Genomic DNA, 12,528 nt, shown 5'->3' on the forward strand with positions numbered 1-12,528 from the left:
ACTCCGATATATGTCCGAAACCTTCCGGAACCTTTACGGTGTCCGAATATAGTAGTTCAATATATCGATCTTTATGTCTCGACCATTTTGAGACTCCTCATCATGTCCGTGATCACATCCGGGACTCCGAACTACCTTCGGTACATCAAAACACAAAACTCATAATACCGATCGTCACCGAACTTTAAGCGTGCGGACCCTACGGGTTTGACAACTATGTAGACATGACCGAGACACGTATCCGGTCAATAACCAATAGCTGAACCTGGATGCTCATATTGGCACCCACATATTCTACGAACATCTTTATTGGTCAAACCGCATAACAACATACGTTGTTCCCTTTGTCATCGGTATGTTACTTGCCCGAGATTCGATCGTCGGTATCTCAATACCTAGTTCAATCTCGTTACCGGCAAGTCTCTTTACTCGTTCCGTAATACATCATCCCGCAACTAACTCATTAGTTACAATGCTTGCAAGGCTTATAGTGATGTGCATTACCGAGTGGGCCCAAAGATACCTCTCCGACAATTGGATTGACAAATCCTAATCTCGAAATACGCCCACTCAACAAGTACCTTCGGAGACACCTGTAGAGCACCTTTATAATCACCCAGTTACGTTGTGACGTTTGGTAGCACACAAAGTGTTCCTCCGGTAAACGGGAGTTGCATAATCTCATAGTCATAGGAACATGTATAAGTCATGAAGAAAGCAATAGCAACATATTAGTGCTAAGCTAACGGAATGGGTCAAATCAATCATTTCATTCTCGTAATGATGTGATCATGTTAATCAAATAACAACTCATGTCTATGGCTAGGAAACATAACCATCTTTGATAAACGAGCTAGTCGAGTAGAGACATACTAGTGACACTCTGTTTGTCTATGTATTCACACATGTATCATGTTTTCGGTTAATACAATTCTAGCATGAATAATAAACATTTATCATGATATAAGGAAATAAATAAATAATTTATTATTGCATCTAGGGCATATTTCCTACAGTCTCCCACTTGTACTAGAGTCAATAATCTAGATTACACAGTAATGATTCTAACACCCATGGAGCCTTGGTGTTGATCATGTTTTGCTCATGGAACAGGCTTAGTCAACGGGTCTGCAACATTCAGATCCGTATGTATCTTGCAAATCTCTATGTCTCCCACCTGGACTTGACCCCGGATGGAGTTGAAGCGTCTCTTGATGTGCTTGGTTCTCTTGTGAAATCTGGATTCCTTTGCCAAGGCAAATGCACTAGCATTGTCATAGAAGATTTTCATTGGACCCGATGCACTAGGTATGACACCTAGATCGGATATGAACTCATTCATCCAGACTCCTTCATTCGCTGCTTCCGAAGCCGCAATGTACTCCGCTTCACATGTAGATCCCGCCACGACACTCTATTTAGAACTGCTCCAACTGACAGCTCCACCGTTTAATATAAACACGCATCCGTTTTGTGATTTACAATCGTCCGGATCAGTGTCAAAGCTTGCATCAACGCAACCATTTACAATGAGCTCTTTGTCACCTCCATAAATGAGAAACATATCCTTAGTCCTTTTCAGGTATTTCAGGATGTTCTTGACCGCTGTCCAGTGATCCACTCCTAGATTACTTTGGTACCTCCCTGCTAAACTAATAGCAAGGCACACATCAGGCTTGGTACACAACATTGCAGAAATGATAGAGCCTATGGCTGAAGCATAGAGAACATCTTTCATTTTCTCTCTATCTTCTGCAGTGGTCGGGCATTGAGTCTTACTCAACTTCACACCTTGTAACATAGGCAAGAATCCTTTCTTTGCCTGATCCATTTTGAACTTCTTCAAAACTTTGTCAAGCTATGTGCTTTGTGAAAGTTCAATTAAGCGTCTTGATCTATCTCTATAGATCTTGATGCCCAATATGTAAGCAGCTTCACCGAGGTCTTTCATTGAAAAACTCTTATTCAAGTATCCTTTTATGCTATCCAGAAATTCTATATCATTTCCAATCAACAATATGTCATCCACATATAATATTAGAGATGCTACAGAGCTCCCACCCACTTTCTTGTAAATACAGACTTCTCCAAAAGTCTGTATAAAACCATATGCTTTGATCACACTATCAAAACGTTTATTCTAACTCCGAGAGGCTTGCACCAGTCCATAAATGTATCGCTGGAGCTTGCACACTTTGTTAGCACCTTTTGGATCGATAAAACCTTCAGGTGCATCATATACAACTCTTCTTCCAGAAATCCATTCAGGAATGCAGTCTTTACACCCATTTGCCAAATTTCATAATTATAAAATGCGGCAATAGCTAACATGATTCGGACAGACTTAAGCATCGCTACGGGTGAGAAGGTCTCATCATAGTCAACTCCTTGAGCTTGTCGAAAACCTTTTGCAAAAAGTCGAGCTTTGTAGACAGTAAGATTGCCATCAACGTCTGTCTTCTTGAAAATCCATTTATTCTCTATGGCTTGCCGATCATCGGGAAAGTCAACCAAAGTCCACACTTTGTTCTCATACATGGATCCCATCTCAGATTTCATGGCCTCAAGCCATTTCACGGAATCTGGGGTCATCATCGCTTCCTCATAGTTCGTAGGTTCGTCATGGTCTAGTAACATGACCTCCAGAATAGGATTACCGTACCACTCTGGTGTGGATCTTACTCTGGTTGACCTACGAGGTTCGGTAGTAACTTGATATGAAGTTTCATGATCATTATCATTAGCTTCCTCACTAATTGGTGTAGGTGTCACAAAAACCGGTTTTTGTGATGAACTACTCTCCAATGAGGGAGCAGGTACCATTACCTCATCAAGGTCTACTTTCCTCCCACTCACTTCTTTCGAGAGAAACTCCTTCTCTAGAAAGAATCCATTCTTAGCAACAAAAGTCTTGCCTTCGGATCTGTGATAGAAGGTGTACCCAACTGTCTCTTTTGGGTATCCTATGAAGATACATTTCTCCGATTTACGTTCGAGCTTATCAGGTTGAAGCTTTTTCACATAAGCATCGCAGCCCCAAACTTTAAGAAACGACAACTTTGCTTTCTTGCCAAACCATAGTTCATAAGGTGTTGTCTCAACGGATTTTGATGGTGCCCTATTTAACGTGAATGCAGCCGTCTCTAAAGCATAACCCAAAAACGACAGCGGTAAATCAGTAATAGACATCATAGATCGCACCATATCTAGTAAAGTACGATTACGACGTTCGGACACACCATTACACTGTGGTGTTCCGGGTGGCGTGAGTTGCGAAACTATTCCGCATTGTTTCAAATGTAGACCAAACTCATAACTCAGATATTCTCCTCCACGATTAGATCGTAGAAACTTTTATTTTCTTGTTACGATGATTTTCCACTTCACTTTGAAATTCTTTGAACTTTTCAAATGTTTCAGACTTATGTTTCATTAAGTAGATATACCCATATCTTCTCAAATCATCTGTAAAGGTGAGAAAATAATGATACCCCCCGCGAGCCTCAATATTCATCAGACCACATACATCAGTATGTATGATTTTCAACAAATCTGTTGCTCGCTTCATAGTTCCGGAGAACAGCGTTTTAGTCATCTTGCCCATAAGACATGGTTCGCAAGTACCAAGTGATTCATAATGATGTGATTCCAAAAGTCTATCAGTATGGAGTTTCTTCATGCGCTTTATACCAATATGACCCAAATGGCAGTGCCACAAATAAGTTGCACTACCATTATCAACTCTGCATCTTTTGGCTTCAACATTTTGAATATGTGTATCACTACTATCGAGATTCAACAAAAATAGACCACTCTTAAAGGGTGCATGACCATAAAAGATATTACTCATATAAATAGAACAACCATTATTCTCAGATTTAAATGAATAACCATCTGGCATCAAACAAGATCCAGATATAAATTTTCATGCTTAACGCTTGCACCAAATAACAATTAGTTAGGTCTAAAACTAATCCCGAAGGTAGATGTAGAGGTAGCGTGCCGACGGCGATCACATCGACTTTGGAACCATTTCCGACGTGCATCGTCACCTCGTCCTTAGCCAGTCTTCGCTTAATCTATAGTCCCTGTTTCGAGTTGCAAATATTAGCAACAAAACCAGTATCAAATACCCAGGTGCTACTGCGAGCTTTGGTAAGGTACACATCAATAACATGTATATCACATATACCTTTGTTCACCTTGTCATCCTTGTTATCCGCCAAATACTTGGGGCAGTTCCGCTTCCAGTGACCAGTCTCTTTGCAGTAGAAGCACTCAGTCTCAGGTTTAGGTCCAGATTTGGGTTTCTTCTCTTGAGCAGCAACTTGCTTGCTGTTCTTCTTGTAGTTCCCCTTCTTCTTCCCTTTACCCTTTTTCTTGAAACTGGTGGTTTTGTTTAACCATCAACACTTGATGCTCCTTTTTGATTTCTACCTCCGCAGCCTTTAGCATTGCGAAGAGCTCGGAAATTATCTTATCCATCCCTTGCATATTATAATTCATCATGAAGCTCTTGTAGCTTGGTGGCAGTGATTGGAGAATTCTGTCAATAACACTATCATCCGGAAGATTAACTCCCAGTTGAATCAAGTGATTGCAGTACCCAGACATTCTGAGTACATGCTCACTGACAAAACTATTCTCCTCCATCTTGCAGTTGTAGAATTTATTGGAGACTTCATATCTCTCAATCCAGGCATTTGCTTGAAATATTAACTTCAACTCTTGGAACATCTCATATGCTCCATGAAGTTCAAAACGTCGTTGAAGTCCCGGTTCTAAGCCGTAAAGCATGGCACACTGAACTATCGAGTAGTCATCAACACGCGACTGCCAGGCATTCACAATGTCTGCAGTTGCCGGCGCGGGTGGTACACCTAGCGGTGCTGCCAGGACGTAATTCTTCTGTACAGCAATGAGGATAATCCTCAAGTTACGAACCTAGTTCGTATAATTGCTACCATCATCTTTCAACTTTGCTTTCTCAAGGAACGCATTAAAATTCAACGGAACAACAGCACGGGCCATCTATCTACAATTAACATAGACAAGCAAAATACTATCAGGTACTAAGTTCATGATAAATTTAAGTTTAATTAATCATATTACTTAAGAACCCCCACTTAGATAGACATCCCTCTAATCATCTAAGTGATCACGTGATCCATATCAACTAAACCATAACCGATCATCACGTGAAATGGAGTAGTTTTCAATGGTGAACATCACTATGTTGATCATATCTACTAAATGATTCACGCTCGACCTTTCGGTCTCAGTGTTCCGAGGCCATATTTGCATATGCTAGGCTCGTCAAGTTTAATCCGAGTATTTTGCATGTGCAAAACTGGCTTGCACCCGTTGTAGATGAACATAGAGATTATCACACCCGATCATCATGTGGTGTCTCGGCACGACGAACTTTGGCAGCGGTGCATACTCAGGGAGAACACTTTGTGATCTCCATCTTTGAAGCACCGTCATGATCACCATTGTCACCGGCACGACACCTTGATCTCCATCATAGCATCGTTGTCGTCTCGCCAACTATTGCTTCTACGACTATCGCTACTGCTTAGTGATAAAGTAAAGCAATTACAGGGCGATTGCATTGCATACAATAAAGCAACAACCATATGGCTCCTGCCAGTTGCCGATAACTCGGTTACAAAACATGACCATCTCATACAACAAAATGTAGCATCATGTCTTGACCATATCACATAACAACATGCCCTGCAAAAACTAGTTAGACGTCCTCTACTTTGTTGTTGCAAGTTTTACGTGGCTGCTACGGGCTTAGCAAGAACCGTTTTTACCTACGCATCAAAACCACAACGATAGTTCGTCAAGTTAGTGTTGTTTTAACCTTCTCAAGGACCGGGCGTAGCCACACTCGGTTCAAATAAAGTTGGAGAAACTGACACCCGCCAGCCACCTGTGTGCAAAGCACGTCGGTAGAACCAGTCTCGCGTAAGCGTACGCGTAATGTCGGTCTGGGCTGCTTCATCCAGCAATACCGCCGAACCAAAGTATGACATGCTGGTAATCAGTATGACCTGTATCGCCCACAACTCACTTGTGTTCTACTCGTGCATATAATATCTACGCAATAACCTGGCTCGGATGCCACTGTTGGGGAACGTAGTAATTTCAAAATTTTCCTACGCACACATAGGATCATGGTGATGTATAGTAACGAGAGTGGAGAGTGTGTCCACGTACCCTCGTAGACTGACAATGGAAGCATTAGCACAACGCGGTTGATGTAGTCGTACGTCTTCACGATCTGACCGATCCAAGTACCGAACGCACGGCACCTTCGAGTTCTGCACACGTTCAACTCGATGACGTCCCGCGAGCTCCGATCCAGCAAAGCTTCACATGAGAGTTTCGTCAGCACGACGGCGTGGTGATGGTGATGATGATGCTACCGACGCAGGGCTTCGCCTAAGCACCGCTACGATATGATCGAGGTGGATTATAGTGGAGGGAGGCACCGCACACGGCTAATAGATCAATGATCAATTGTTGTGTCTATGGGGTTCCCCCTTCCCTCGTATATAAAGGATCAAGGGGGAGGAGGCGGCCGGCCAGGGAGAGGCGTGCCAAGGCGGAGTCCTACTCCCACTAGGAGTAGGACTCCTATTCCTAGTAGGAGTAGGAGAGGGGGAAGGAAAGGGAGAGGAGGAGAAGGAAAGAGGGGGCCAGCCCACCTTGCCCTAAACCAATTCGGTTTGGGCCTTGGGGGGCGCACCCCACACTCCCCTTGCTGCCCTCTATTTCCACTAAGGCCCATGTAGGCCCATTAAGCCCCCGCCGGGGGGGGGGGGGGTTGTTCCGGTAACCCCCGGTACTCCGATATATGTCCGAAACCTTCCGGAACCTTTCCGGTGTCCGAACATAGTCGTCCAATATATCGATCTTTACGTCTTGACCATTTCGAGACTCCTCGTCATGTCCGTGATCACATCCGGGACTCCGAACTACCTTCGGTACATCAAAACACAAAACTCATAATACCGATCGTCACCGAACTTGAAGCGTGCTGACCCTACGGGTTTGAGAACTATGTAGACATGACCGAGACACATCTCCGGTCAATAACCAATAGCGGAACCTGGATGCTCATATTGGCTCCCATATATTCTATGAAAATCTTTATCGGTCAAACCGCATAACAACATACGTTGTTCCCTTTGTCATCGGTATGTTACTTGTCCGAGATTCGATCGTCGGTATCTCAATTAGGGATGGCAACGGGGCCCCATACCCGCCAAACCCGTGGGGGTTTCATCTATTAGGGGGTGGGGATGGGCGAAAAACATCCCCATGGGGATATTTACCAAACTATTTTATTCCCCATAGGGTACAACGGGTATCGGGACGATATCCTATTCCCCAGACCCAATAGCCATCGGGGACCCGGTTAGTAACTGTGATACTACGGTCAACCTTAAAATATTCACAAGCAAACTTGCGAAAACAAAAAAGCTCTAAAAAAACCTTAAACCTATCTCACATCATCACCTCAGTTGCCACCATGACGAAGAAGTCAATACAACCTAGATAGGCATTAGCAGGACAAGGACAACACCATGTATGTATGTTGATTATAGGGTGTCATATTATGTATATGAGTATTTGTTTATGGGGATGGGGACCCTAATGGGGCACCGTTCCCCGGTGCGGCATGGGTATGGGGAAATTTCATCCCCAGTCATGTAAACGGGGATGGGGATGGGATGATAGGAAATAGATGGGGATGGGGATGTTCTAGGTATCCCCATAGGGCATTATCCCCATTGCCATCCCTAATCTCAATACCTAGTTCAATCTCATTACCAGCAAGTCTCTTTACTCGTTCCGTAATACATCATCCCGCAACTAACTCATTAGTTACATTGCTTGCAAGGCTTATAGTGATGTGCATTACCGAGTGGGCCCAGAGATACCTCTCCGATAATCGGAGTGACAAATCCTAATCTCAAAATACGCCAACTCAACAAGTACCTTCGGAGACACCTGTAGAGCACCTTTATAATCACCCAGTTACGTTATGATGTTTGGTAGCACACAAAGTGTTCCTCCGGTAAACTGGAGTTGCATAATCTCATAGTCATAGGAACATGTATAAGTCATGAAGAAAGCAATAACAACATACTAAACGATCAAGTGCTAAGCTAACGAAATGGGTCAAATCAATCATATCATTCTCCTAATGATGTGATCTCGTTAATCAAATGCCAACTCATGTCTATGGCTAGGAAACATAACCATCTTTGATAAAAGAGCTAGTCAAGTAGAGGCATACTAGTGACACTCTGTTTGTCTATGTATTCACACATGTATCATGTTTCCGGTTAATACAATTCTAGCATGAATAATAAACATTTATCATGATATAAGGAAATAAATAACTTTATTATTGCCTCTAGGGCATATTTCCTTCAGTGCCCTGGTCCGTGACTGGGTGCGGTCTTGTGTGACGTGCCAACGTTACAAGACGGAGACTCTGAGGCCGGCTGGTTTGCTCCAGCCTTTGGAGGTGCCGTCTCAGGTCTGGGCAAACATTTCCATGGACTTCATCGAGGGCCTTCCCAAGGTGGGCGGCAAGTCTGTCATCCTCACGGTGGTCAATTGCTTCTCCAAGTATGCTCACTTCATCGCGCTCAGTCATCCCTACACGGCGGCGTCCGTCGCTCGGCCCTTCTTCGACGGTATTGTCCGTCTCCACGGGTTTCCCTCTTAGATCGTCAGTGATCGGGACCCCGTGTTCACGGGGCACGTGTGGCGCGACCTCTTCCGGCTAGTGGGTGTTAAGCTCCGCCTGAGCACGGCCTTCCATCCTCAGACGGACGGCCAGTCCGAGGTCGTTAACAAGGTGATTGCCATGTATTTACGTTGTGTCACAGGTGATCGCCCTCGCGCATGGGTGGACTGGCTCTCGCGGACGAAGTACTCCTGCAACACCTCTTATCACTCCGCCCTCCGTGCCACGCCTTTTGAGGTGGTTTACGGCCGACCGCCACCGCCGATCCTCCCTGTTGATTCGGCCATGGCGCGGACCGAGGCGGCCGGTGCTCTTCTGCGGAACCATGACGAGATGCTGGCAGAAGTCCGACAATGACTCCTTCAGGCCCAGCAGTTGGCCAAACACTACTATGATGGCAACCATCGCGAGGCGGAGTTCGCGGTGGGCGGCTGGGTGTGGCTGCGTCTTCTTCATCGCTCTACGTAGTCACTGGACCCACGCGCGAAGCGGAAGTTGGGGCCTCGCTATTCCGGGCCTTTTGCTGTCCTGGAGCGCATCGGGAAGGTGGCTTACCGCCTTCAGCTTCCGGCAGGTGCGCGCATCCACGATGTCTTCCATGTGGGGCTGCTCAAACCTTTCCGTGGAGAGCCACCCGCGGTTCCTCCTGCGCTGCCACCAACCGCCGACGGGCGGCTTCTTCCTGAACCGAAAAAGGCATTGAAGGCCCAGCTACGTCGTGGCTCCTGGTACGTGTTGATTCAGTGGGCTGGACTTTCAGCGGAGGACGCTACTTGGGAGCGGCACGAGGAGTTCCGCCAACACTACCCAGACTTCTAGCTCGAGGACGAGCTGTTTGCGCAGGCGGGGAGAGATGTTATGACCAGGCAGACTTATGTCCGTAGGAGGCCCACCGGGCAAGCTTAGCCCACAAGTTATCTTAGTTTTATTTCAAGTCATGGTTATATAAAATTGTAAGACTATTTTCAGATTTAAGCAATAAGACAATTCTATTGCCCGGCTCCCAGAGGAGCCGGAACCCTTAAACCCTAGCCGCCTCCTGTCTCCGCCACCGCCGCACTTGCCGCAAGGACGGGGCCTCGCCGCCGGCCGCACTTGCCGCAAGGGCGGTGCCTCGCTGCCGGCCGCCGCGCTCCAGCCCTCGCCCTCCTCCCTCTTTCCCCTACAAGCTACGCCCTTGGCCGGGTAGGACCCTAACTCCTATCAGCGTGTATGCAAGCGTCTTTGACTATGTTAAAAAAAACAAATGTGTCACGTCCTCTATATTGAAAATTCGTGTGGTTCTTATGGTTCGGTAATTACCGGGCCCACAACTGAAATGTAGTAATTGATGGTTAGTGGCGGATTAGGTTTGTAACTTTTCGGCCACAAAAAAATTCTCCTAGGTTTAACATTTTTGTACGTCCACCTCTGAGTTCACGGAGGTCTGGACATGCCATCTGTTGAACGACATATAACATCTGCCTACGTGACACGTGTTAGTCACATGGATTTGTGGATTTCACATTTGGGCCACATAACGTATTCTGCAAAACAATTTTGTTTATCATGAATTGGCTTATCTTTTCTTCAACGTGTCTATTTTTTCTCTACCAATGTTGTTTAATTGCTGTTTTTGTGTGTTTGAGGAAATGGTGTCAAGTTGTTCAACAAGTACGTCTACATTTTCCTTTCACTATGTTTTTAGTCATTAGTCAGAGCTGCATATTATATATTGTACAGAGTAACAAAAAGATTCAACTTATAAAAGACTTCAAATGCTACATATTCTTCGGTAATAAATTTATTTCATTTCATCATTTGCAGTATCAATTTCACAATCATGTTTATGTGCGTATCCGAGTGACATGATCATGTGTGTCTTTGGTGGCATCCGTATATCATAAATCATCTTTGCTTATTCCTGGGCTTAGTCTCAAATGACTCGAGAGTTCGCCCCCGACGCACGGTGTTTAATTGGCCTTGGTGGTGACCATGGAGATCCCGCCATGGTCACGCCCGAACCTGGCAACCTTGCAGTCGGTGGAGAAGATGTCAGAGGAGACGTAGCTGGCGGCGCCGCCCATGATGGGCATGTTAGCGCTCACGCTGAGCTTGTTGACGTAGTCTGTGCGGTAGGTCTGGCCGAGCACTCCGTGGACATCGTCGGTGAGGGCGTGGAACTTGAAGCCAATGTCGAAGTGTGCGAGGCTGTCTTCCTCTGTCACACCGTAGTTGTGGATGCGGGAGTCCTTCTCCGTGATGGGCACCACATTGGCCAAGATATCAAACACCCCCTTGAGCTGGACCCTGACGCCGTTGGTCGCGGAGGTCCTGGTGACGGTCAAGGTGGGCACGATGGTGGACTGCCACTCCGCATCGTTCTCGGTAGGGATGTCGATGGGCATGCCGTCAAAGGTCAGCTCAAGGCGGTCGACGTCGCTGTCCCACTCGACGGTCTTCTGGGTGGCCATGTAAAGGCGGTGGTCGGCGAAGCGGATGCCAAGGGCCTGGATCCAGGTGAAGTCGCGGCTCATGGTGGGGTTACGCTTGCCGATGAAGTGGGCATTGATGTGGAGGTCGGCGTCGGAGACGACGCAGAAGCTCTGGTCCTTCTTGCCGTGGAAGTAGAAGTTGTTGCCGTCGGCGCCAGTGAAGCGCGGGTCACCGCAGGACACCCCGGGGTAGAAGTCGCACACTTGAAAACAATGTCAATTACTTTAGGCACCTCATTCTTAGTTGATCTGGATCGGCACAGCATATAGCTAGGATCTACTAACAATGATATATTGGAAGTATGTACTAGTATATATGCTAGTATAGGTAGGCTTACTGCAGTAGGTCTTGCAGCCTGGGCACATGACGATGCACTCGTGGGGGCAGCGGACCTTGTCGCAGGTGGCGACGCAGGGGTTCTTCTTGTCCTGTTGGTCGTCGCAGGTGAGCACCTGGTCCCTCTTCCCGAACCGTCCCGGGTGGATCGTCTTGAAGTTGGACGGTAGCTTAGGAGGCGGAGGGCCCTTCTTCCCCTGAGCGGCGGCCGGCACGGCGTTGCACAGGACCACCAGCACTGCCGCCGCGGCGACCACACCCATGGACAGCGACGACGATGCCCTCGCCATTGCTAGCTTCGTTCAGCTAGCAGTGTGGAGGATCAAGTGTGGTAGCTAGGTCTGGGTTGGGTGCGATGGGGTTGATGGTTGTGTGGCATGGAAATTTATAGGGCGGGGCGGGCAACGGTGCATGAAGAGAGTGGAGGGGAGAGTCGTTGAAGTACGTGGCGGCCAAGGGACGACAGCTAGCGTGGTGCGTGCGTGCATGCCACCGCCGGCTGCGCAGGCGCAGGAGGCGCCCGGCCGGCGTGCGTCGTGTTGACTCTTGAAAGGAAGCATCTGCATGGGACAAAATGATATCCTGCATACGATCCGAGAAATGCTCAGATGCCTGATTGCCTGCGTTGGGACGGAGCGACCTATCCTGACCTGACAGGCACACGTACGTAAAGCGGCTGGGAATCGCTTCAAACGCGTGCTGCGTGCTTGGACGGCCTGCAGCTAGCTTTTTGTGCGTGCGACGGCACATGACTCCGGGACCACATGTGCGCCAAAGAGTCCACACTAACGTCGACTAATCTACAGGTTTCATCTCCTGATGTGGCACTTCTGTTGTTGCACGCGACATCTCTAGTGTTAAATGAGACTTCGTGAATGATGATGCATCATTCAGCCCCCTACCATGTTAGAACATCTCTATCTAGCAGATCCCGTAAAAGG

The 12,528-nt window shown here is 46.8% G+C and overlaps 1 protein-coding gene across 1 annotated transcript; it reads right to left on the bottom strand.

The window, feature by feature from the left end:
- Nucleotides 1–10,483: 10,483 nt before the first annotated feature.
- On the bottom strand, nucleotides 10,484–12,147 carry LOC125549485 (uncharacterized). Its single transcript, XM_048712892.2, has 2 exons — nucleotides 11,589–12,147; nucleotides 10,484–11,453 (listed from the first exon to the last, which is right to left on the bottom strand). Exons 1-2 carry the CDS (start codon nucleotides 11,875–11,877, stop codon nucleotides 10,729–10,731), a joined length of 1,014 nt encoding a protein of 337 aa, XP_048568849.2. The 5' UTR covers nucleotides 11,878–12,147; the 3' UTR covers nucleotides 10,484–10,728.
- Between the last annotated feature and the right edge of the window lie 381 nt (nucleotides 12,148–12,528).

The sequence above is a fragment of the Triticum urartu genome, chromosome 3A (assembly GCF_056163025.1).
Source record: "Triticum urartu cultivar PI428250 chromosome 3A, HENAU_Tu73, whole genome shotgun sequence".
Taxonomy (NCBI): domain Eukaryota; kingdom Viridiplantae; phylum Streptophyta; class Magnoliopsida; order Poales; family Poaceae; genus Triticum; species Triticum urartu.

Bases quoted from the DNA above. Each gene is read 5' to 3' on its own strand.
- LOC125549485 (XM_048712892.2), bottom strand. From the start codon at position 11,877: ATGGCGAGGGCATCGTCGTCGCTGTCCATGGGTGTGGTCGCCGCGGCG. The intron at 11,454-11,588 runs GTAAGCCTACCT...ATTGTTTTCAAG, and splicing joins AGGCTGCAAGACCTACTGCA to TGTGCGACTTCTACCCCGGG.